Here is a 21,135-nt window from a genome sequence, read left to right as displayed (position 1 = left end):
GCTTGGGGGTCCCGGACATGGAGCAGCCGCCCCCCCCACCGTCCTGCACGCCCCCCCAGTGGCTCCCCAGAGAGGCCTGGACACGGGCGTGAGGCCCGCAGGCAGGGCCGCCCTCTGCCCCAGCTCGTCCCCGGGGAGCAGCCCTGCCTCCCCCGGGGCTTCGACTCAGAGAAGCGTTCGTGACCGCAGGCCCGGGGGCTTCTGCGGGTTCACTGCCCCGCGGGCTCCCCGGGGCCTGGGGCCTGGGCCCCCCCTACCTCCTGGAAGCCGCTGGTTGACTGGAGGCCCGGAGCTGCCTGGCCTGGCCGGCTCTCTGGGTCACGGTGGCCTTTCGTCGTGTGTGAGGCCAACCCGCTGGTTCTCCTGTGGCCCCTGCACCTCCGCCCCAGGCTGCCCAGGCTTGGGGGGCCGCACTCTCTGGGCGCTGGCCCCCTGCTGCCCCGAGTGTCCATCCTCACAGTCATGGTTGGTGGTCAGTCCCCACATGGGTTGACTGTTGGCCAAGCAGCGCTGGCCAGACACTGGCTCCGGCGAGAGCTGGGCAGGCAGACCTGCTGCGCGATGCGGGCTGGGAAGGGGAGGGCCAGGACGGGGGGTGGGGGGAGGGCAGGTGCGGCCTGGGCCCCGGGGTGGGGGGGTGAGGCGCCCCCTGCCCCTCAGCTGTCAGATGCACGGTGCCGTGGGCCCTGCCCCCCGGGCGGTGTTGGAGCTCTGTGGGCAGGACTCCGGCCTGGGGAGCGGGTTGGGGTGCCCGCGGCGGGTGGACACTTTCTCTCTTCGCGGGGCTGGTGGGCAGGTGCCCCCATGCCCACGCCAGGAGCTGCCCAGCACTCAGCCCGCAGCCGCTAGACGGCAGTACCTCCCGAGCCCCCCCCACCCCCCCAGCGGGGGCCTTGCCGTGGCCCTGCCGTTGGGGTCGTCTTCACGAGGCGGGTTTATGGCGTTCGTTACCCGGCTCCTCGGGCCACTGCCAAGTGGCCGTAACTCGTACAGAAGCAGTAAAACCTGCCGGCCTCTCCCTGGAGCCCAGGGAGCTGCGTCCTCCCCCGACGTCCCAGCTCAGGGCCGGCCTGAGTCCCGCCTGCCTGAGCACCATGCTCAGGTGTGGGTGCAGGTGTGGGTGCACCTGCGCCTGTGGGGCCGGGGCCCTCGTGGCAGCCCCTGTGGGTGCGTGTGTGTGGGGCTGGGGCTCCCCACCTCCCTGCAGTGACAGCCCTGGCCCGTGCCCAGCCGCCCTCCGGGCTGGCCTCTCAGGCACCGGGTGCGTCCGTGGCTCCCACTCACCCCGCCCTTCCCCCTGTCCCTGCCCTTGTCGTCCCTCATTTCTCCTGGGTGGTCGGGGTCAGTGCCGGCGGTCAGCCCCAGCCCCCTTGGAGCCTTGGACACGCCTGTGGTTAAACCCCCAGGGAGGCAGGCCCTGATGTGGAGGTCGTCGTGGGGGCCCCCCTGTGGCCCTGGGCCAGTGGCTGTGGCCCCAGGGGGTGGGGTGGCCCTGGGGGCCTGTGGCCTCAGGGGCCTCTGCCCTCAGCTTCCCGAGGGCAGGGGCAGCTGTGCACCCCCAGACAGAGCGGAGAGGGAGCAGACGACAGACAGGCCCCCCGAAGGGTGCCCCAGTGGAGCCCAAGTGGAGCCCGGCAGGGAGGGCGCCAGCGGTGGCGGCTGGAGCCGCAGCAGAACAGGCCTCGGGGCCACTGTCCTGGCGGGAGGGGCGGGGAGGCCAGCAGCAGGGGCCCTAGATGGTGATGCCGCGGGGGCACCTGTGCTGGTGGTCGGGGGCAGCCGGGGGGGGGGACACACTGAGGGCGAGTGGAGCGGGGTGCAGGTGCATCTGGGGCCGAGACGAGGAAGGGTGGGCCCGGCCGAGCTCCTCCGCCCTCCGCACGGGTCTGCGCCGGAGCTCGAGGCGCTGCCTGCTGGGGGCTGACTGGGGGCAGAGCCGTGCGGGCCGGGGGTTGAGCAAAGCGGCAGGCAGGCGAGGGCTGGGTGTGCCCACCCGCCCATGAGAAAGCCCCAGCGAGTCTCGCAGGCCTCTTCCAGCCGCCTGTGAGTGAGAGCCCCTCCTCCTGCTTCCCCGGGACCGGGAGCAGGCCTGCGAGCCCGGTGACCGGGCGGCGTGGGGCCAGGCGCTGGGCAGGCCGTGGATTTGGGCCCCGTCACTTCGCAGGGACAGCCCCACATGGGGGGTGCCAGGCGGGGCTCCCCAGACGCCCCGGCTGTGCCTCCACGGGCCTCTCCTCCAGCCACTCGCCCAAGGGGCCTCCATGCTCTCGAAGGCGCCACCCGCCGGGGCCGCTGTGTCTCACTGCCTCGCAGGCTCAGCTCAGGGCCGTTCTCCTGCAGCCCGGGGTCTCCTGTGCGTAGTGGGGCAGATCAGAGGGGCCCCCAGAGGCCAAGGCAGCTGTGGGTCTGGCGCGGTGGCCCCTGGGAGGGCCGGTGCCCTCGCGTGGCCCCGCCGCGACGTGGGTCCAACGCTGAGGCCTGGGCACGCCCGCTGGGGCCGCAGCCAGAGGGCCGAGCGGCCAGGGCGCGCCGGCGGGCTGCTGGGAGCCGAGATTCAGTTACGTGGGGCAGGCCGGGCTGCCGGGCTCACGGGCCGGAATTAATGTTAACCGTGCTCTGTTAAGACTTCTCGTGTTGATGAATAATTCATAAGGCAGTTAGCACTTTGAGCCTGACAACACGAGAATGTATTAACACGGTCGGCTCTGCGAAAGGTCAGCGTGTGCGGCGGGGCCGGGGGCTGTGTCTCACTCCTTCAGTGACACGGGCTCATCGACTGTTCAGGCCCCGCGAGGGCCGTGAGGGAAGAGCCACTGATGAGAGCCAGGGAGACAGATGGGTTTGCTGTCCGACCCGCCCGCGGGGGGGCCTGGCCGACGGCATGGGTGGGCCGGGGCGGGAGGCGTACGAGGGGCCCCAGGGTGCGGCCTGTGGTGGGGGCCACGGGGGGGGGGCAGGTGGGGACAGGAGAGGGGCACGGGGTGTCGAGCGGGGGTGGGCGGACCCTGCCGTCAGGGGCCCTGGGGCAGCGGGGGGGCACGGAGCAGCCCCTCCAGGGACAGTGGGTGCGCCCGAGGGTGGGCCGGGCCCCACCAGCCCCTGCCTGGGACTGCGTCCTGAGGGACTGTGGGGTCCCGGCGAGGGGCCCCCGGGCACCTGGGACAGTGCCGGTGCCGCGTGGGTCTCTGCGGAGTGGGTCTCGCTTGCCGTCCGCTCTGGGGGCGTCTGCTCCACCCGGCTGTTAGGCTGCAGCAACTTACTCGTTAATTGGGTAATTAGTGCCTCGTTTGCTTCCAAGCGTCAACACTCCTGGAAGTGAATTAGCTGCTTGCACGAGAGCAGCTCTCGGGCGACCGCCCGGACGCGCGTGACCAGCGGGGGTGCAGCAGTGACCCCATGTGGGGGTGGCCCCCGGCCCTCGGGCGCAGTGCTGGGGCCCCCGTGCGGGTCTGACTGCTCTGCCTCAGTTTCCCGTCGCACGTCAGCTGGTCGGTCTGTGGTGGGTTCCCCAACGGCAGGGCCTCAGGAGTCCCCTCTCCTGCCAGCCTCACAGTGCCAGGGCTGCCCCCGGGCGGAGCCCAGACCCAGGATGAAACTGGCCTGTCCACCCGCCCCCTCCCGGCTGCTCCCGGCCCGCCGCCGCCGAGCCGCTTGGTTGGCTCTGTCCTGTCCTGTGTCTCCACGGAGCCTTTGCCGCCCGGGAAGGGAGGTGAGCACCTTGGGGGGGCGCTCCCCGGCCAGCGGTGGGCACTCTGCCCTGCCCCCACGTCCTTGTGAGCAGCGGAGGGTCGGGTGAGCGAGAGGTCACTTGCTGGGACCCCCGAGTGCCCGGGCCCCGGGCCAGGCGTGGCCAGGACACTGCGGGGGGAGCACCCACCGGGCAGGGTGCCCAGTGGGAGAGGCCTGAGCACGGCCCGGGACGCGCACGCACACGCAGGCCGGGGAGCCCTGCCCGCACGGGGCACTGCCGCCGCCTGGAGCTCCCCGGCTTCCCCGGCTTCCCCGGCCCCAGAAAATCGCGCGTGCCCACCTCGGGCCCCAGCAGTGCCGCCCCGGCTGTGGGGTCTGACCTCTGCCCCCCGCGCCCGGGCGGGCGGAGCAGAGCTTCCGCTGCCGGCCTCTCCCGCTTGGGCCCCGGGGCCTGTGGTGTTTGTGGCTCTGGCTGCTGGGGCTCTGCGGGGGGGGGCCCTCCCTGACCCCTGAAGTGAGGTGGGGTCCAGTACTTTGCTCTGCCGGCCCCCAGGGGGACGGTGACAAAGATGATGAAGATGATGATGCCGGTGGTGGTGAAGGGGACGATGGTGGTGATGGTGACGGCAGGTCGCTCCTGCGGAGCCCTGGCTGCCAGCGGCTGTCGGAGCCCTCAGCCCGCCCGACTCGTGGAACTGGAACTCGTGGCCCCCCCCTGGGGGGGGAGGCCCTGCCCCGCTGGCGGACAGGGAGACCGCGGCCCGGAGAGGTGGGGGTGGTCACAGCCCCCGCGCACAGAGGAAGCAGGATGTGAGCCCTGGTGCGGCCGCAGGCCCCTGCGTGGGGCGCTTCCCAGCACACGACGGGCAGCACTCGGGGCCGGGGCACAGCAGAGCCGTCCCGTGGGCTCGGGGCTCCCCATTCCCGGTGAGGTGGGTGCAGGCTTGGGCATTCATGAGAAGTCTCCAGGTTTTTTTATTTGTTACTTTTTTCAACAGTATTCTTTTTAAAAACTTTTCACATTTATTTTTAGAGAGGGGGAAGGGAGGGAGAAAGAGGTGGAGAGAAATGTCAGTGTGTGGTTGCCTCTTGTGCGCCCCCTGCTGGGGACCTGGCCCCCACCCCAGGCCTGTGCCCTGCCTGGGAATGGAACTGCTCACCCTCAGAATTCTCCAGATTTGGGCTGAACCAGGCCCAGGTGCCGTCCTGCCCAGCTGGGGCTTCTCAGGCCACTACCCACCCATGGGTGGGGATCTGGGAAGGCCACCCGTGGGCCTGGGTGACACATGGAGACCCTCCGGTGCTCCCACCTCACACCTGTTAGCACGGGTGACACACGATGACCCTAGGGTGTGGGGGCGTGGAGGTGGGGGGCTCTGGGGTGCGCAGCCGGGAGCTCCCGTTTGCCTCCAGCCTGGCACTCGCCGAGTGGCCGTGCCTGCCCCTCGGGGGGCCTTGCGCGGGCCGCCAGGGCTGCAGGGGTGCCTGCCCCACGTGACGCTGCCATGCAGTCAGGGCCGGGACCCTCGGGCCCAACGGGGGGACGGGCTGGGGGGACGGCGTCGGACGGGTGGCCGGGAGGGGTGGCCGGGTGTGCTGTGTGCTGCTGCTGGGCGTGGACTCGGGGTGAGCAGAGGCCTTGCGTCGGCGCCAGGGGCTCGCCCTTCGGGCCTCAGCGCTCGGGGCGTGAGCGAGAGCAGGCGCTTCCTGGTCTGCGAGACGCCTCATGGATGCCCCCCGCCCCCTCCGGCTCGTGTGGTCAGCCCCCAGCGGGGGCCCCTCGTGCTCCGATTGCTGGGAGACAGCCATGACAGAGCCGGTGGTGGTGACGAGGGTGACGGTGGTGACGATGGTGTGATGAAGATGTGCTGGCGACGCCGTCACGCTGCACCGTGCCGAGACACTGCCGGCACCGTCCTGGCCTTTGCCTGTGGTCCCCTCATCAGCGCTGCACAGCCGCCCCGCGGTCTCTGGCTCCCAGACGCCCCGACCGAGGCGCAGAGACGGGGGTGGGGGGCTGGGGGGGCTGCCCGAGGCTGCACAGCATCAGCGCCGGTGGCGGCTCCCCTCCGACACACTTGTCCCCGTGGGTCCTGGGGCCTGCCCTTCCTCCGTGACGCCCACCTGGACCCCCCCCCCCCCCCTTGGGGCTCCCAGGGTGGCCCCGCCCAGCCCGGCCAAGAAGGCCGCCTCCCCCAGGCAGCCCGCACAGGACAGACGTGGCTTTTCCCTCCTTGCCCTGACTCACGGCCGTGCTCAGCCCCAGCTCCGCTGCAGTGAGACGTTAACCCTGCAGGACTTAGTAACCAGGGTCGTCGGCGCTGTGGCTGACAGGCGTGTGCCGGGCAGTTAGTTACGGGGGTCCGTGCGCGCTCTGGGGAGCTCCCCCAGCCCTCCGTGCTGCCACATGCTTAGGCTCCAGGGCGACGCCGACCCGCCCGGCGGAGAGCGGTGGGGGAGACGGGGTCCTGGGCCCCGGGCGGAGGCCAGTGCACACCGGGCCCGACCCCGGCCAGGTGACGGGCATGTGGTTCCCCTCTCGGGCTCGGAGCCACCGGTTAAGCAGGGAGAGGCCGATGGCGGGGGAGGGGGGTCTCTGGCAGCTCCACCAGTCAGCATCGGTGTGGGCAGGGGCTCCTGACACCCCCCGGCCACCGCCCCACACCCTTACCCCTGTCCCGGCACAGGACCACCCCAAGCGCCGGTCAGTGCCCTGGCTCCCCCCCGGCCTCCCCCGGCTCCGTGGTCGGAGTTGGCCCCTGCTCGTGTGCAGCGACCTCTGCTTGCCCCTCCGGCCCCCCTTCCCAGACCCCCCTCTGCCCTGTGTGGAGGGGGCTGGACCCATGCGTCCCGAGCCCGGGACGGCGCCCGGCGGCGGTGGGCCCAGAGAGGTGCTCTGGGAGCTCACTGGATGCGCACCACGGGGCTGCGAGTTCTGCACGGTCTCCGGGGGGCGGGGGGGGGGGCTGCCGTGGTTTCCGGAGCCGCCCTTCTGGCTGGTTTGCGTGGTCATCATCCTGATCTCCCCTCAACCAGCTGCTCCGACGTGGGCTAGCTTCCCCTCGGCGCCGCGTGGGCGGCGAGCGGGCGGCCCGTCCGGCCTCAGCCTGTCCTGACCCCTCACCTCCCCCCGGGGGTCTCAGCACCCCTGCCCCTCGCCCTCCCTACCGGCCCTGGGCTGAGGAGGGGCTCCAGCTGGCCGGGGCAGGGGCTCCATGGCTGACACTGCCCCGTGTCTGCTCTGGGTGGCTGGGTCTGCCTGTCGGGGGCTCCTCTGTCTGGCCTGCGCCACGCCCACCCTGCTGACACCCCTTGGCTTCCCTGGGGCTCCCGCCGGCCCAGTGCGGGGGGCTGCGTGTGCCCTCGGTGCTGACCTCCCTCTCTCTCCCCACAGTGCGACAGCGAGAGCGACGGGGACGACAAGGTAAGCCCCCTCCGCTGACCTCTGCCCCGGCGCCCCAACTCCCCCCTCGCTCTGGCACCCGCCGGGTGAGGCCGGTCCAGGCAGGGAGGCCGAGTGTCCTCCCAGCGGGTCCAGGACTGCGAGTGTGAGGACGTGGGCGGGCACATCAGCGTCGCCTGCCCTCACCGGGAGCCTGGCCGCCGGCTGACACCCCGAGTGGCCGCCAGCAGCTCCTTGGCCTCCCCGACCCCTGCTCGTCCCCAGGAGCCTTTGCTCCACGGAGCTGGCCACACGCTGGACGCCCGGTGGACGGGAAACACCAGCCGGCCGACACCCGGGGTCTCCGGGTGGACAGGCGCAGGGACCAGGGCAGCCGCGCCTGCGGGTTGGGCAGGAGAGCCGTGAGCTCCACCGCTCCGTGCGCTGGGTGGGCTGCGGGGACACGCACCTGCCGGCCGCGGTCGGGGTGGGTAAGACCTGGGCTCCGGGCCTCCGGCCAGTTGGCTTCTCCCACACCTGCCGGGGTCTGAGGTCCCCTCTGCAGCCGGCGGTGGCCCTGGAGGCCGGGGTGCAGGCCGGCCCACGGAACAGGCCCCGGGAACGCCTGCCCCTCTGCGGGAGGGCGGCCGGCGCCTGCGGCTGCTGCCTTGAGAAAACGTGGGGGCAGGAGTTACGTGGGGCGCACCAGGCGGCTGGCCGGCACCCCGTCCTGCTCTGTGGCCGCAGCCGTCTCCCGAGGGATGTCTGTCTGGCCTCCCGGCCAGGCCCCCCGCCAGCGCTTGGCCGCCCTGGCTCCAGCTGCAGCGGCTCCAGGGCTGCAGGAACAGGGCGGGGGTGGGGCTGGACAGGACGGCAGCACCGCCCAGGGCTGGCCCCGGCCGCGGACTGAGCCCCCACCGCCGCCCCTCCACACTCGGAGCCTCGGCTGCTTTGCTGGACAGGGCTTCGGCGGGGGCGGGGGCAGCGGCGGCTGGGACGAGCCGGGCAGGGACCTCCTCGGAGAGGCCCCGTCCCTGCCGCGCCGTCGGGAGGGGCAGCGCCCAACGTCTTCCCTGCGTCGTGAACACTCACACGCATGTGCGTTCACACACGGTGCGCACACACCTGTGTGCACACTTACGCACACCGTTCGTTCCTCAGGAAGCCCCGTGGAGCTCAGGCGCTCGTCCTGTCCCGTTGCTGGAGGCCAGGGGTTGGGCGCCCAGGGGCCCCGGGCTGAGCTCCCTCCGGAGGCTCCGGGGGTCCCTGCGGCCCCCGGCTCCAGTCTGCCTTCTGCCCTCATGGGCCTCGCCCCCAGGGTCTCACTGGTCGTCCCTGGACGAGCTCTCGGGGTCGCGGTTGCCGGGACTCGGTGGTGCTGCCCGCCAGGGACTGCTGACCGCAGGGGGCTGCAGGCAGCCCCCGCGGCGGACTCCCGGGGCTTAGGGAGTGTGGGGCGGGGCCGGCGGGAACCCGCGTGTGTGGGAAACAGTTCCAGCAGAACGCGTGGCCGAGGGCCGGCCCTGCGGGAGCCTGTGTCCTCGGGTGGGAGGTTCTCTGCGTGCGTGCCGGCCTGCGTGTCCGCGTGTGTCTGACCGGCCTCCAGGGAGGACGGTGCTGGCCCAGCGCAGGGTCTGGCCCGGTTCCCAGGGCGAGGGCGGCTGCTACTGCCCACCGCGCAGGCACGGGGCTCCGCAGGCCCTGCCCCTGGGCCCCTGGACACCCCTCCAGAGCCGGCCTGGGGCCCCGGCCCCGCGGCCGCCGAGCGGTGGGCGCCTCCGCCCCGGCGAGCTGCGTGGGCTTCCTCCCGTCGCTCTCCGGGGCGGCCGGGTGGGTGTCCGGTGCACACGCGCACGGCCTTCCCGTGGGGCGCTGCTTCCTACCGGCCTGAAGTTGGCTTCCGCCCACCGGGTGGCCCGCGGGTGCCAGGGCTGGTCAGGGTAGCCACTCTGCACGTGGGGTGACCGCTGCTGTCTCCCACTGGGCATCGCCGCTTCCGAGACAGTGAGACGGGGGTTCAGGGAGGGCAGAGCTCAGGTCGGACAGGTGCAGGGGACCTGTCGTCCTTCGAGTCCAGCTCCTCGGCCTTGCCGCTTTGTGACTCAGTTTCCCCCTCTGTACACTGGGCATAGGGGAGTCGTCCATACTCGTGTCTTTGAGCCAGGGAGGAGTGGGGCCCACACAGCGTTCCCCGGGACCGCCAGCGCTCGGAGCCCCAAGTGGGCAGATCCGCGCCTCGGGGCTGGATTAGTCGGGCCTGCCCGCGCCCCGCCTCCTCCCCGCCCGCCCGCGCTCACTGGCCGCTGCCCGCGCGCCCGCCAGCAGTGCGCCCTTCACCGCCCGGCCCCTCGCTGCGCCCGACGGCGCTCGGGGGTCCAGAGGTCCCCGAAAGCCGCCCAGTGTGCCAAACCGGTGTGGCGGACATGCACGCCCCCGGCCAGGGGTCCGGCTAGGCGGGTTGCGCCGGGAGACGGGCCGTCTCGGGGGGCCCAGGCCGGCGGGGGCCCACGCTCCGCCGCCCGAGTCCATGCCGCGGGGCTGCGGCTCCGGCTCCCGCCAGAGGACCAGCTGCGGTTGCCCGCAGAGCGCGCCTGGCTCGGGGCGCCTGGACGGTGAGTGCGCGCTGGTGGCTTCGGGGAGAGACCCAGGACTTTGGGGACCGGGGTCCGGAGAGCAGCCGTCGCTTTTAGAGTAGCGAGGCGCGGGAGAGGTCCCCGGCGCGGTGTGCGCCGCGTCTCGCCCCAGAGCCGTGCGCGGGAAGACCCCACGACCCGCTGGTGCGCCCCGGGGCGCACGTGGCGATGGGCGGGCGAGGACGCAGTTGGGCAGAGCTTCCCGGCCACGGCCGGGGCGCTGGGGGGCCTGGGGCGGGGGCGGGGCGGTGTCGTGGGGGGTGCCTTTGTCTGCGCCCCGCGGACTGGTCTCCCTGGGTTTCCGCGGCCACCGCGCTCACCTGCCCCCGAGTTGGAGTTCTTTGTCTGGGGCGGGGCGCGGCCAGAGGGGCTGCTCCGCTGGTCCGGTCCTCGCAGACAAAGCGCGCGGTGACCACCGCCCCAGCGCCGCGGGGACTGTGCACCTCGGGAAACGCAGTGGTGGCCCCGACACCCTGCCCCCGCACCGCCCTCACCGGGACCCCGACCCTGCAGCCCGGGGACCGCCCACCTGTACTTTGCCCTCGAACGACCCCTTCCCCCATCTCCAAACCGGCCAGTGGTGGCTGCCGGCTCCCACGCTCAGGTCCCGGTACGTAATCCCCCACAAGTGATTGTCACAGGTCTGGCGGCAGCTCTGGGGCTGCCTGCCGCCCCTGTGAGTCAGCCGCCCAGACGCAGGTCCCTCCGCAACGGAAAGGACCCGAGAACTGGAGGGAGAGGCAAGTTCCACAGGCTCCTGGTGCCTGTGCTGGGAGAGGCCCCGCCCCCGGTGGGCGTGTCAGCCTGGCCAGGTGACAGGCCTCTCGGTGGAAGCGCACCGGCCCCTGGCCAGGACCCCTGCCTGTGGGAAGCCAGGTCCCGCCACTTCCCAGAGCAGACTCGAGCTGTGGTGCGGCCGGGGCCCGGGCCAGGCCCGGCGGGCAGAGGAGAGGGGCCTGTGCCGGGAACGCGTGCCAGCGTCTGAAGACCCGGCTCTCCTTCCCCGGCCCCTGCCCCTGCCCCTCGGGGCTCCCCGTGTCTGGGGCACCGCCTCCTGGCCCTGCGATCTGGAGCCTGGGCCCAGGGCCTTGAACCACACCAGGGGTAGATGGGGAGTGCGGCCCCGGATGAACTTGGCCCCACCCCGGCTCTGCCCAGGAGGAGGCGGCCCCTCAGGCGTTTTCTGAGCCGAGGGCTCACAGGCCTCTCTCCTGCGACCGACCGGGACTCGCTGGTTCTGTGGTGCTCGGTCAGGGCAGGTGCCGCCCTGCCGCGGGTGCTGTGAGACCTGGTCTCAGCGGCTTCCCCTCCCCGCCCACCCTGAGGTCCCACAGACCAGGTGGCTGGTAGTGAGCTCAGCTCAGGGCTTGGCCCCTCCCTGCTGGAGCCTCCCCCCCCAGGGCCCAGCCTGCCCACCAGCCACCCACCGAGTTGGGGCGCCCTCCAGCAGTGTCTGCGGCTGGGGGCCCCGAGAGGCTGGCAGAGCAGGGTGGCGGAGACCTGAAGGGGGTGGCTCCACTGGGGGAGGGGTCAGGTCGCAGGCACCCCTGCCTGGAAGCCCACCGAGCCCATGTTGGGGGGGTGTCCTGCCCCCCGGCGTGGGTAAGGAGGTCACAGGTGGCTTCTGTGGTCGTGGTCTGGCTGGTAGGTGTGGCCCCTGCCCTGCCCACAGCCAGATGGGGGGTGCAGCCCCCCTGCTGGGGACCTTCCCGCCTTCGCGGCTGGCCCTGGGCCGGTGGCCGCGCCCCGGCTGTCAGAGGTCCCTGTCCCTGCCGGCCCCCGACCGCGTTTTCAGAACTGCGTTTGCCGCCGTTTTTTTCTTGGTTTGGGTTTTGGGGACGTGGTTGCCAAGGTTACCACTCCAGTGCGCCTGCCCGTGTGGGCTGTGGTGTGTGGTGCGTCCGCGGGTCGCTCTGCACGCCGATGCCCGCGGTCAGCGTGGAGCCGCTGCCACGGGAGGAGCGGCAGCGGTCCCATCCCACCCCGTCCGTCGGGGCGCCCCGGCTCTCCCTGCGGACTCCGGCCCCAGCGGCACCGAGCGCCGGCCCCCTGGCCCCCCGAGCGCCACGGCGCCCCGGAGGTCAGGGGGCGTCTTTGAGGCCGGGGACGGCTCTCGCACGCTTGCGTCTTCCGGGTGCGGTTTGCTGCGGCGAGACGCGTCTGACAAAACGCACGGCCTGACATGTGTCTGGGCGCACAGATGGGGGTGGGGGGGGCCCTGAGCTCGTCCGCCAGTCGGAGCCGCCGTCCCCGCCCCCTGCGCACTGCGCCCTCGCCTCCCGGACCGGAGCTCCGCCCCCGCCCCGTGGCCCCGCCCTTGCCCCCACCCACCCGGAGTCACACGGCACCTGTCCTTCCGTGGCTGCCCCGGGTCCTGAGCACTTGTCCTCAGGGCTTGTCCGCGTGGGGGCGGGAGCCGGAACCCCCTGCTCTGTGAGGCCCGGTGGGCTCCACTGTGTGGAGGGACCGCCTCTCGCCGGCCCGTCCAGGCGCCGGGGGCCCCGGGTTTCCCAGCTCCTGCGGCCGTGGCGGTGCTGCCCTGACTGCGGCGTGCAGATCCCTGCCTCCAGCTCCTCTGGGGGCACTCCCAGGGGGGGTGCTGAGTCAGAGGGCAGCTCTTCCTCTCACGTCCCGTGGAACACCCCGCCCCCCCACGGCGCTGCACCGTCTCACAGCTCCATCCAGACACCCCGGGGCCCAGTGTCTGCACAGCCTCGCCGCACGCGCCGTTCTCCGGGTGCTGGTGGTAGCCCTCCTCGTGGGTGCCCCTTGGGTCCTTCGGTGCCCCCACCCGGGCAGGGCCACGCTGAGCCCCCTTGTCATGGGCCCTGGGTCCCGTGTGGCCCCCTGCTTGCCACGGGGCCTGGGCATGGCCGCCTTCTGTGCGGGGCCTGCGGGTCAAGAGGGACCTGCACAGACCCGGCCCGGGGGACGGGTCCCCGGTGCTCTGACCCTCCTTTCTCTCCCAGGTGTCCGTGGGCTCCGAGAAGCTCTTTGCCCCAGCAGCTGATGCCGGTAAGTGCCTTCCGTGGCCCGGGCTCCGGCCTCTGGGAGGGGGCAGGACACTCCTGTCGTGGCTCAGTGCTGGGTGCAAGGCCTCGGGAGCGAGGCGCTGTGACCGGGGAGTGCCCTGGAGAGCGAGGCCTCGGCCAGCACCAGGTTGCTGGGCCTGGGCACCCACCCCCTGTGGAAGCACCCCCCCACCCCCGGGCTGGCCGCAACGGCAGGTGTCTGTCACTGGGCCGTGAACTAGGTCAGGCTCCTCTGAGGCCTCACCGCCCAGCCTGCGGCCCCGCGTGGGTGGGGCGGGCGTGTGGGCTTCCGTGGTGCCCATGGCTCTCCTGGCCACGGCAGCTCTGCCGGTGCACGCTGGCACCTGGCTGTGCCCCGGAGGGGTGTCCCCAGGCCCAGCGAAGGGGCCCCTTTGCTTGGAAGGCTCCGTCCGGACGTGCCCGGAGAGCACAGGGATGCAGGCAGCGCCCACGGTGGCGGGCCCCGTGGGCCCGGTCCCCTGAAACCACGGGTGTTTGGAGGCCAGAAGCCTGAAATTACAGAGTCCAGGAGCCGCTCCCTCCAAAGGCCCCAGGGGTCCACCCCACAGCCCCTCCACCTCTCATGCTGCCTGCAGGCCTGGGCCCTGCACCTCAGTTGTCCCGTCTGTAGAATGGGCCCACAGGCTGCGGCGGAGGCCGCCGCACGCTCACCGGGGCCTCTCTGTGCAGGTGCCGCGCTGGGCAAGCAGACGGAGGCCAAGGCCAGGGCGGCGCCCAAGGTCTCGGGCCTGGAGCGCAGCCGCGAGCTGAGCGCGGAGCCGCCCTTCCCGCCCTCGCTGCGCAGCCCCGCGCCGCCCCCTGGCCCCACCGGCCCTCTGATCAAGAAGGAAGCCTCGGCCTTGCCCCGGCTCACCCCGCAGCCGCCGCCCGCCCCCGAGCAGCCCCGGGCGCCGCTGCCGGCACACGTGCCTCCCCCCCTGGGCGCCCTCCCCGGCCCCGGGCACGGCCAGGCTGCGCACGGCCTCAGGTGGGCACCTGCGCCCGGTGGGGGCGGGCTGGGCGGGAAGGGACCTGCGGCCACAGGCGCTGAGTCCCCTGTCCCTGCGGCAGGAGCGGCGGCGCCAGCCTCGGGCCCCCCAAGCACGCGCCCCTGTCGCCGCACGGGCCCGGCGCCCACCTCGCTACCTCACACCCGGCGCTGCGCTCCCAGGCCCAGCACCAGCACCACGCGGCGGCCATGTTCGCCGCCCCCGCCACGCTGCCCCCGCCCCCGGCGCTGCCGGCCCACAGCCTGGCCGTCCCAGGACACCACGCCGGTAGGTCCAGGTGCCCTCTGCCGGGGCCAGGGTCACTGTCCCCTCTGCACCGTGACTCGGTCCAGGGCGGGGGTGGGGTGCAGCCTCTCCTCGCCCAGACCCAGTGCCACGGGACCGCAGAGCCTGGAGCACCAGTGCCCCAGAAGGCCACCTTTCCGGGGGCCGGGGTCCCACCGCCTGGGGCAGAGTGGACCCTGCCAGGTGCGGGCACGCCTGCTCCAGCCCGAGCCCTGGTCAGGCGGCTGGTGCGGGCAGGGGCTGGAGGTGCCCAGGGCCTGCTGTACACGCTCTTCCCGTCCGTCTTCCTTAGTGGACGGGGCCGGGGCCCCCGGGGGCCGGCGGTCAAGGTCCTCCAGGGTGCAGGCAGGGCCGAGTTGCCCGGTCGAGGGTTCTGAGGTGAACAGCGGCCCCCCCCGCCTCCCCGCCCCTGCTCGGCTCTGGCAGGCGCCCCCCCTTCAGGATTTCTCCGTGGGGCGCCTGTCCCGTTCTGTCTGGACGCCCGAGTCAGCCTGGACCGGGCCGGGGGCCTGGCCAGGCGGCCCCCCGCAGCCGGCGGGTCTCGGGGCTCACGGTCTTCTCTCTTGCCTTTAGATGCCAGCCTGTTGATCCCACTCAGCCCGCCAATCATGTATTGCCAGCCTCATGCGGGGATTCTGATTGGTACTTGGTCACAGGCCCCCCTCTCACCTGCACCCTGGGGCCCGCACCTGGCGAGCAGCCACCACGGCGCGGGCTGCCGCGCCCGGGAGTGCCAGGTGACTATCCGCCTCGCCCCTGCGGGAGCCCGCGGCCGACGTGCCTCTCTGTCTCTCTCTCTTTTTCTCTTGTAGATCACGAGCTGCTCAGGCAAGAGCTGAACGCGCGTTTTCTGGTCCAGAGTGCCGAGCGGCCCGGGGCCCCGCTGGGCCCGGGGGCTCTGCTCCGGGCGGAGTTCCACCAGCACCAGCACACACACCGGCACACACACCAGCACACACACCAGCACCAACACACATTCGCCCCCTTCCCCGCGGGGCTGCCCCCGACGCCGGTGCTGCCGCTTGCCGCACCCCTGCCGGTGCGTAGGGCGGGACGCGCAGCAGCACACACACACACGCTCCGCCCGCACGCGGGCCGGCGCTGGGCCCGCCGTCCGTCCGTCCGTCCGTCCAGGCCCTCCTCCTCCTCCTCTGGCCCCGGTCGGGGTTCGGGCGGGTGCCCCACGTTTGCACACACGTGACAGGGACCGTGGGGCCCCAGGGGTCTCAGTTTGTAGCGGGACGGCAGGTCTGGTGGCCCAGACAGGCCTGAGGGGCGCGGGCACACGGCCCCTCCCCCGCCCCAGGCTGCAAGGCCTCCCGTTGGGAGCCAGCCGCTCCGTCGGGGGAGGCCACTCGTGGCCCTGGGCTCCGTGCCCCGGCAGGGCCGCAGCCACCTCCTGCCCGGGCTCAGGAGCAGCAGGCCCAGCCGGGCGGGTGTGCCCCGGCCGGGAGAGCTGGAGAGGCCGTGGGGCTTTGGGGAGCTGGGAGGGGGGCAGGTGCCTTCGGGCCAGAAGCCCCAGGACGCAGGGCGGCCATCCAGGCCTCCGCAGGCTGGGCCGGGTGGGCGGGCAGGGCCCCTGGTGGGCGTCGGCCTGCGGCGTGGGCCTCACGCGTCACCCCCTTCCCCCCCAGTTCGACAAGTACCTGCCCAAGCTGGACAGCCCCTACCTGCGACATTCCAGCGTGAGTGGCCCCCCCGCCTTCGGCTCCCCCGGGCTGGCGGGGGTGTCGGGCTGGGGGGTGGAGGGTGGGGCGCTTCCCGGTGCGGGGAGGGCAGGGGGCGGCGAGGGCTGGGCTGCCGGGCGCCCTGGAACGCCTTCCCTCCTCCTCTTGCAGTTTTTCCCGTCCTTCCCTCCTGCCGTCCCGGGACTGCCCGCCCTGCTCCCACACCCAGGCCCCTTCGGGTCCCTGCAGGGCGCTTTTCAGCCCAAGGTACCAGCTGCCCCCGGAGGTGGGGCGGGAATGGAAGTGTCCCCCGGGATCGGGCGGCAGCCTGCAGGTGCACCCCCTGGGGGTGCACAGCCCCAGAGCAGAGCACCCGCCCCCCCACCCTCGGGTCCACCACGACAGTCCTGTGCCGTGTGCTCTCTGCCCCTCAGCAGGGGCGCACCAGGTGGGGGGGCAGCACACGGGGGAGGTCTAGAGGCAGGAGGCCCCTGCGGCTCCAGGGCCAGGGACCGGGCTCCCTCGGCGCACCTCCCCTGCAGCCTGGGACGAGCACATGGAGGGCAGCCAGCAGGGCCAGGGGCCTGGCGCCGCCCCAGCCTCTCACGCACTGCCCTCTCCCCTCAGACTTCAAGCCCCATCGAGGTAACAGGCCGGGCCAGCGCGGTTCACACCCTGCTCCCAAAGGGCCCCGGGGTAGGTGACAGCCCTGCCAGCCGCCCTGCCCTCCCTGGGTGGCGTCCACCCCCCCAACCCCCCGCCCCCACCCCAGGCTTAGCTGCTCGCAGAGCCTGGACCTGACCCTTCCTCCCCCGGTGCTGACAGGTGCCTGACCCTTACCGGACGGCGGTCAGGGTGAGTGCACGTGGGCGGGAGCCTCGGGGCTAGGGAGGACTCTGGGGCCTCCTGGGTGGGCCTGGGGCACCCTGTGACCCTGGGATCTGGGGGTGACGGGGGTGGGGCAGTCCCACTGGCCGCTGAGCTGCCGCCGGCCCCTCCCCCCCCCGCAGAAGCCGGGGAGGTGGTGCGCCGCGCACGTGCAGATCGCCTGGCGGACCTTCCACCACCAGCAGCGGATGAAGGTGAGCCCGGCCGCCGTCCTGCTTGCGGGACGCGGTGTCAGGGCCTCGGTGTTCGCTGAGAGCCCCTGGCCGGGCGCTGGGCAGGGCTGGACTGTGAGGAGCTGGAGCTGGAGCTGGAGTTGGAGTTGGGGTGGAGGGTCACTCCCCAGGGGGGTGGGGGGGGGCGCTGTGGGAGCCCGTGCTGTGCCCGACCCCACAAGCAGCCTCGGCCTGCCCCCCACCCCTCGCCCCACCGTCGCCCGAGCTCCCAGCACCGAGCACAGGAGACCAGACCAGCACCTTGGGGTGCTTGCCCGGTCTCGTGAGGGGCAGCGGGGTGGTGCCCTGGCCACGGTGGGGGCTCCAAGGAAGCCTCCCTGGGAGACCTGGGAACCCTGGGCCGGGGGTGGGGGGCTGAGGGAGCCCCTGATGGGACGGCGGGCGGCCCCTGCGTCTCGGAGGGTCCCTGGCACCCTGCGCTGCCGCCGTGGTGACACACGTCACCGTCACACACGGTCTCTCCGTCACCTCCCGTCCCAGACCGCTGCAAGGGCCAAGTCGACGGGGCAGGGGGGGGGGGGGTTCTCACGAAACACCTCGCGTTTCCCAGAGCACGCGTGGCTGCGGGGCCCCAGAGGGCGCCTCGGGGGGCTGGTGTTCCCTCGGGCGGCGGCGGGGGGCGCCGGGCACTGAGTCGTTGCCGCTGCCAGGACCCCTGTGGCCGGGTGGGCCGAGGCCCTGGACACGCTCTGTCCCCCGGCAGATGCAGCTGGACCCCCACAAGCTGGAGGTGGGCGCCAAGCTGGACTTGCTGAGCAGACCCCCTGCCCCCGGCCTGCTCGCGGGGCTCCAGTACCCGCCGGACCTGGCCCAGCCCCTCTTCGCCGGCCCCGGTAAGGCTGCCTGGCGCGAATTCGCCCTGCCGCACCTGGGGGTCCCCCTGTGAGTGGGGGGCGGGGCAGCTGGGGGCCCCCACCCCGGGGGTGAGCCACACTGGAGGTCCTGGTGCTCCGGGCTCCACCACTGTCCCCTCCAGGCGCCGCCCACCTGGCCGCCAGCCAGTTCGGACCCTCAGTGCATCCCGGCAGCTTCCTGCCCCCCGGTCACCTGACAGGTAGGTGTCCTGAGGCCCTGTGACCTGGGGGGGGCCTCCAAACACCTCAGGGCAGGGGTGAGCGGGTGGGCGGGAAGGTGGCCCTGAGAACCAGGACCCCTGGGACAGCAGAGTTGGCACCTGCTGGATCCTGGAGCCGTCGGGGTGGGTGCTGGGGGTGCCCAGCGAGAGCCACGCCAGCCCCTGAGCCCCGGCTGCCTCCGCAGACCCTTTCGGCAGAGCCAGCGCCTTCGGGGGCCTGGGTGGCCTGGGCGGCACCGCCTTCGGGGGCCTGGGCGGCCACACGCTGAGTGAGTGACCCGCCTGCACGCCTGCTGTGCCCCCACACGCACGTGTCACCCCCCAACCCTGCTCCGGCTCCCTGTCCCCCTCGACTCCCCCTGGGGCACCCCCCACAGTGCTGGCCTGGAGTTGGGAACCCTGTGCCCCCCCCCCCCCCCCCAGCAGCTGTGGTTTTGCAGGGGACCCTGGGGGTTGGTGCGGAGCCACGGCCTCACACTCCCACCACCCCCAGCTGCAGGCGGCAGCATCTTGGCCCCTAGGGAGGGCCCCGCCCTGCACGGCCTGCCCAGCCCCCACGAGGCCTGGGGCCGGCTGCACCGGGCACCGCCGTCCTTCCCCACGCCACCGGCCTGGCCCAAGCCCGCGGGCGCCGAGCGGGTCTCGGCTCTGACCAACCACGACCGAGAGCCGGACAGAGGCCGGGAGGACAGGGAGCGGTGAGTGGGGCCCCTCCCCCGGGATCTGGGGGCAAGGGCTGCACCCCCAGAGCTGGGGCAGGCAGGACCCCTCGCGGGGCCGCGGGGCCGCAGGGCCAGGCAGCAGCCAGCGGACTGAGGGTCCGATCAGGGAGGTTGGCCGTGCCACCACGGAGGGGCGTCTGGGGGCCCGGATCCCCAGGGCAGAGGGTGCCGTGGAGCCACCAGGGCCCCGGTCTAGGGGGGACACCCGGGGGGCCCTGAACTGGGGACTGGAGGTGGAGCTGCCCTGCCCTGGGGCCGGGGGGGGGGTCAGCCGCAGTGTTGGACCGAAGTGTCCTCGGGGAGTCACGGGCTGGCCACACGGACGGGAGTGGTGGGGGGGCTCCCACCCACTTTCCCCCGAGTCCTGGATTTGGGACGTGGCGTTTCTGGGGGCGCACAGGGCAGGGTCGAAGGAGGGCGAGGCACTCCAGTTAGTGCAGAGGCGGGAGAGTGAGTCACAGGGCCCGAGGCCGTCCTACAGCCAGCCCCGTCCCCACAGAGCTGGGGGCCTTGGGCCTTGGGGTCGGGCAGCCCCTGGCAGGCCTCAACGGGTGGAGGAGCAGGGGCAGCTGGGGGCTCCTGAAGGACAAGGAGCCGGCCCCTGGGGTCTGCCGCCCTCTGGCAGGCCAGGGCAGTCCCCCCCAGGCCCAGGGGCACCTCGTGTGGGCGCGGGGCCAGTTGCAGGCGGGGCTGTGGTCGACCCCAGCCAGGCTGCACACACCCGCTGAGGGGTGCCGGGACCACCCCCGCCCCCGGTCCGTTGAGTGGGTTTGTTCCCCTAGCGCCCACTGGCCAGCGGTCTGGGCCCCGGCACAGCCCAGGGTTTCTGTGGTAGAGCTGGTTTCTGAGTGTCTACAGGACGGGGGGGCGGGGGGGTATTGGGGACCGTGCTGGGGTGCAGGCTTGTCCCTACCAGGCGCCCACCAAGGGGACCCTGAGGTCACAGTGGTGGGCGAGCGGTGGCCCCACTGTGCTGAGGGTGGGGCGCCTGGCACAGGCTGTTTGTCCTGCCTTGGAGCTGAGAGTGTCCTCTGTCCCCACTCTAGGGACCTGGAGAAGCCGCGCCTGCTGAGCCGAGCCTCGCCGGAAGCGCCCGGCGGCGGCCTCCTGCCCCGGGGCCAGGGCGAGCCCCGCATCAAGGAGAGTCGCTCTCCCGCGAAGGAGCCCGGCGCCCAGCTGGCCGCGCGCCCGCAGTCCCCCTGCGGCAAGGCGGCGCTGGGCAGCAGCCTGCGCCTGGCCGGCCTCCTGGGCCGCGCCCCAGGGAAGCCGCCCGAGGGTGACGTGAAGGTCAAAGAGGAGCGCGGGGAGGAGGGCGACGCGCCCGAGCCACCAGGGGACGGCCTGCACCGCGCCGCCCCTGCATCCCTGCAGTTTGGCCCCGGCTCCGTGGGCTGCGAGCGCCTGGGCTTCGCGTGGGAGCCACTGCGCAACGCCTACCGCAGCCTGGAGCTGCCCCGCCGCGCTCCGCCCGCTGCCGCCCCCTTCGAGCCCCCTTACCGCGACCGCGAGCCTCACGACTACAGCCCCGAGCGCCTGCGGGCGGCGCGCCGGGAGGAGCTGGAGCGCGTGCGGGCCGCGCACCTGGGCGCCTCCGCGCACCTGCCTGCCCCCACCCTGGACGGCGCCGCGCTGCTGCCGGCCCTGGGCGCCCTGCACTACCCGCGCCTCGGGCCCGCGGCCACAGCACTGCACAATGGACTCCTTGCACGGACCTCACCCGCCAACGCCGCGCTTGGCGCACCGCCCCCACTAGTGACCGCGGGCGGGCCGCCCACGCCCTCTGGGCCATCGCCGAGGAGCAGGACTACACCACTCGGGGTGCCGGGCGACGCGCCCGACTACTCACCCTCTCGAAACCCGCAGGAGGTGGAGGCGCGGTAGCCCTGCGCCCGGGCACGGACGCCCGTATCTGTGCGCGGACTCTGCGCGCGTCCGGGAGCTGAGCACAGGCCCTGGGCCCAGGCGACACCCCTTCCCCCGCAGCCCGAGGTGCGGGTTTCACACTCGGCCTTTCTGGGGGTGATTTTCTGTTTTCTGAGCTCAAGATCAGGCTATTGGAAGAAAATTCAAGTTTGTACACTTTTTCCCACAACTGAGAAGTGTTTATAATAGATTTGTATTTTTTTCAATTTTGTGCTCTTTAGACATTTAAAGAAAGTTTTGTTTTCTGACTTTTAGTTCCAATTTGCAGTTTAACAGCCTCAGACCCCGTTCCAGAGCCCCAGGGGTCTTTCTTGTCTTATTTATGGAGAAAAACGGTCGTTCTGTCCACAGCACTGTGAGGCCCCCACTCAGGCCCGGCCCCGGCCCTCCCTTGGTACTTGGGACCCACTGCAGATATATATTGAAAGGATACTGTACAAAGGTGTCTTTTGCCTTATTATGAAGAAGTGCAACATTTCTTTTTCCAGTTTTTTTTTTTTTGTAAAAAGGAGCAAGTGTAAATAGTCTATTAATATAAATATATGATGTTATTAAATTCTTAATCTAGGTACACTTTATAAAAGCAGTTTCTCGA

The 21,135-nt window shown here is 72.2% G+C and overlaps 1 protein-coding gene across 16 annotated transcripts in view; it reads left to right on the top strand.

Moving 5' to 3' along the window:
- The window catches only part of FBRSL1 (fibrosin like 1), a 43,606-nt gene extending 22,471 nt beyond the window's left edge, over window positions 1-21,135 (top strand). For 3 of the 16 annotated variants that reach the window (XM_036014882.1, XM_036014876.1, XM_036014870.1), the window contains 16 exons: window positions 7,085-7,114; window positions 12,675-12,720; window positions 13,428-13,725; window positions 13,806-14,014; window positions 14,606-14,674; window positions 14,845-15,071; window positions 15,667-15,717; window positions 15,871-15,966; window positions 16,327-16,395; window positions 16,525-16,554; window positions 16,710-16,781; window positions 17,521-17,653; window positions 17,797-17,874; window positions 18,081-18,164; window positions 18,389-18,593; window positions 19,664-21,135. In XM_036014882.1, coding sequence (XP_035870775.1) covers window positions 7,085-7,114; window positions 12,675-12,720; window positions 13,428-13,725; window positions 13,806-14,014; window positions 14,606-14,674; window positions 14,845-15,071; window positions 15,667-15,717; window positions 15,871-15,966; window positions 16,327-16,395; window positions 16,525-16,554; window positions 16,710-16,781; window positions 17,521-17,653; window positions 17,797-17,874; window positions 18,081-18,164; window positions 18,389-18,593; window positions 19,664-20,498 — 2,532 coding nt within the window. In that variant the 3' untranslated portion in view covers window positions 20,499-21,135. Of the gene's footprint in view, window positions 1-7,084; window positions 7,115-12,674; window positions 12,721-13,427; window positions 13,726-13,805; window positions 14,015-14,605; window positions 14,770-14,844; window positions 15,072-15,666; window positions 15,718-15,870; window positions 15,967-16,326; window positions 16,396-16,524; window positions 16,555-16,709; window positions 16,782-17,520; window positions 17,654-17,796; window positions 17,875-18,080; window positions 18,165-18,388; window positions 18,598-19,663 lie in introns of those variants that run through there. The other 13 variants (XM_036014871.1, XM_036014874.1, XM_036014873.1 and 10 more) reach the window with 13 other exon arrangements.

This window comes from Phyllostomus discolor, chromosome 13 (assembly GCF_004126475.2).
Source record: "Phyllostomus discolor isolate MPI-MPIP mPhyDis1 chromosome 13, mPhyDis1.pri.v3, whole genome shotgun sequence".
NCBI classification, from domain to species: domain Eukaryota; kingdom Metazoa; phylum Chordata; class Mammalia; order Chiroptera; family Phyllostomidae; genus Phyllostomus; species Phyllostomus discolor.
Note: the sequence above shows the minus strand (reverse complement) of the source record. Positions and strands in the feature narration are given on the sequence as shown.